Below are 1,392 nucleotides of genomic sequence, written 5' to 3' on the forward strand. Positions count from 1 at the left end.
CCTACTATTCTGTGTAGTCAACAAAATCTAAAACAAGCAATGTGCATGCATGAAATTGAAAATATAAAATGGCAACAATTTATCCATCGCACACTGTAAATATCAAGTTGAGTAAAAAGTAAGTAATGCTGTGAACCATAGAGAATTTTTACCAAATTTTTGCAGAGTTTTGAATTTATTTAAACATTTTTTGCTGTTGTCTGATAATACAGACAAAGACTTGCCCAAATGCATCAATAGATTAACATTGATATTTTTTTCACTGTTGTAACAATCATCTGAAATGGAACTTTCAAAGTGCAATATTCAACCAATTTTGCTATTCAACTTCAAAAAAGGATGTAAGGCAGTTGAAACTGTTCATGATATCAATGAAACGTTTGATGAGGGAATGATCAGTGAGTGGTCTGCTCAAAAATGTTTTAAACGATTTCGCAGTGAAGACCTGAGCCCTGAAGATCATGAGCATAGTGGACACCCATCTGCCATCGAAGAGTGTCAATTAAAGACCGCCATCGAGAAAGATTCACATAAAACCTCTCAAGAACTGGCAAAAAAACTTCGAGTTAGCCAGAAAACTGCCTGCAACCATTTGCATGCGATTGGAAAATCAAAACAGCTCGACAAATGGGTACCACACGGTTTGAATGAATATCAGAAAATATGTAGATATGAAATTTGCTTGTCGCTTCTTCTCTGTAACTAGACTGATCCATTTCTTGACTGTACTTTAACTTGTGAGGAAAAGGGAATTCTGTACAATAATAAAAACTGTTCTTCACAGTGGTTGGACCAAAATGAAGCACTGAAAACATTCCCTAAACCTGAGCTCTTCAAAAAGAAGGTTATGATGACTGTTTGGTGGTGTACTTCAGGGTTCATCCACTATAACTTCTTAAAACCCAGAAAAAACTTTTACTGCAGAAACATATTGTCATGAAACTGCCAAAATGAATGCAAAACTGCTACTCCTCCATCCCAGACTGGTCAACAGAAGAGGGTCAGTCATTCTTCATGACAATGCTTGACTACACGTTTCACTAATGATACTCCAGAAGTTGAGGGAACTTGGCTACGAAGTTCTTCCCCATCCAGCTGATTCCCCAGACCTTTCTTTTGCTGAATACTACGTTTTCAAGCCCCTTGATGGTTTCCTGCAAGAAAAGGAGTTCAAAAATCAAACTCTTGTGGAAAGTACATTCAAAGAGATCATCAGCTCCAGAACTCCAGATTTTTATGTTACCAGAATAAACAAACTTGTAACTCATTGGCAAAAATGTGCTGATTGTAATGGTACTTACTTTGATGAATAAAATTTCTGCATTGTTGAAATATATTGCAATGAATTTCATGTCTCAAAGTGTCACTTACTTTTTACTCAGCCTAGTATAT

General features: G+C 36.2%; 1 protein-coding gene across 1 annotated transcript in view; it reads left to right on the forward strand.

Annotated features, from left to right (window-relative positions):
- The first annotated feature begins 283 nt into the window (after positions 1 to 283).
- LOC106869294 (uncharacterized) overlaps positions 284 to 1,392 on the forward strand; it is a 3,315-nt gene continuing 2,206 nt past the window's right edge. Inside the window, exon 1 of the mRNA XM_014914970.1 lies at positions 284 to 565. Within this exon, the coding sequence (XP_014770456.1) occupies positions 284 to 565 (282 nt within the window). The remainder of the gene's footprint in view (positions 566 to 1,392) is intronic.

The sequence above is a fragment of the Octopus bimaculoides genome, chromosome 20 (assembly GCF_001194135.2).
Source record: "Octopus bimaculoides isolate UCB-OBI-ISO-001 chromosome 20, ASM119413v2, whole genome shotgun sequence".
Taxonomy (NCBI): domain Eukaryota; kingdom Metazoa; phylum Mollusca; class Cephalopoda; order Octopoda; family Octopodidae; genus Octopus; species Octopus bimaculoides.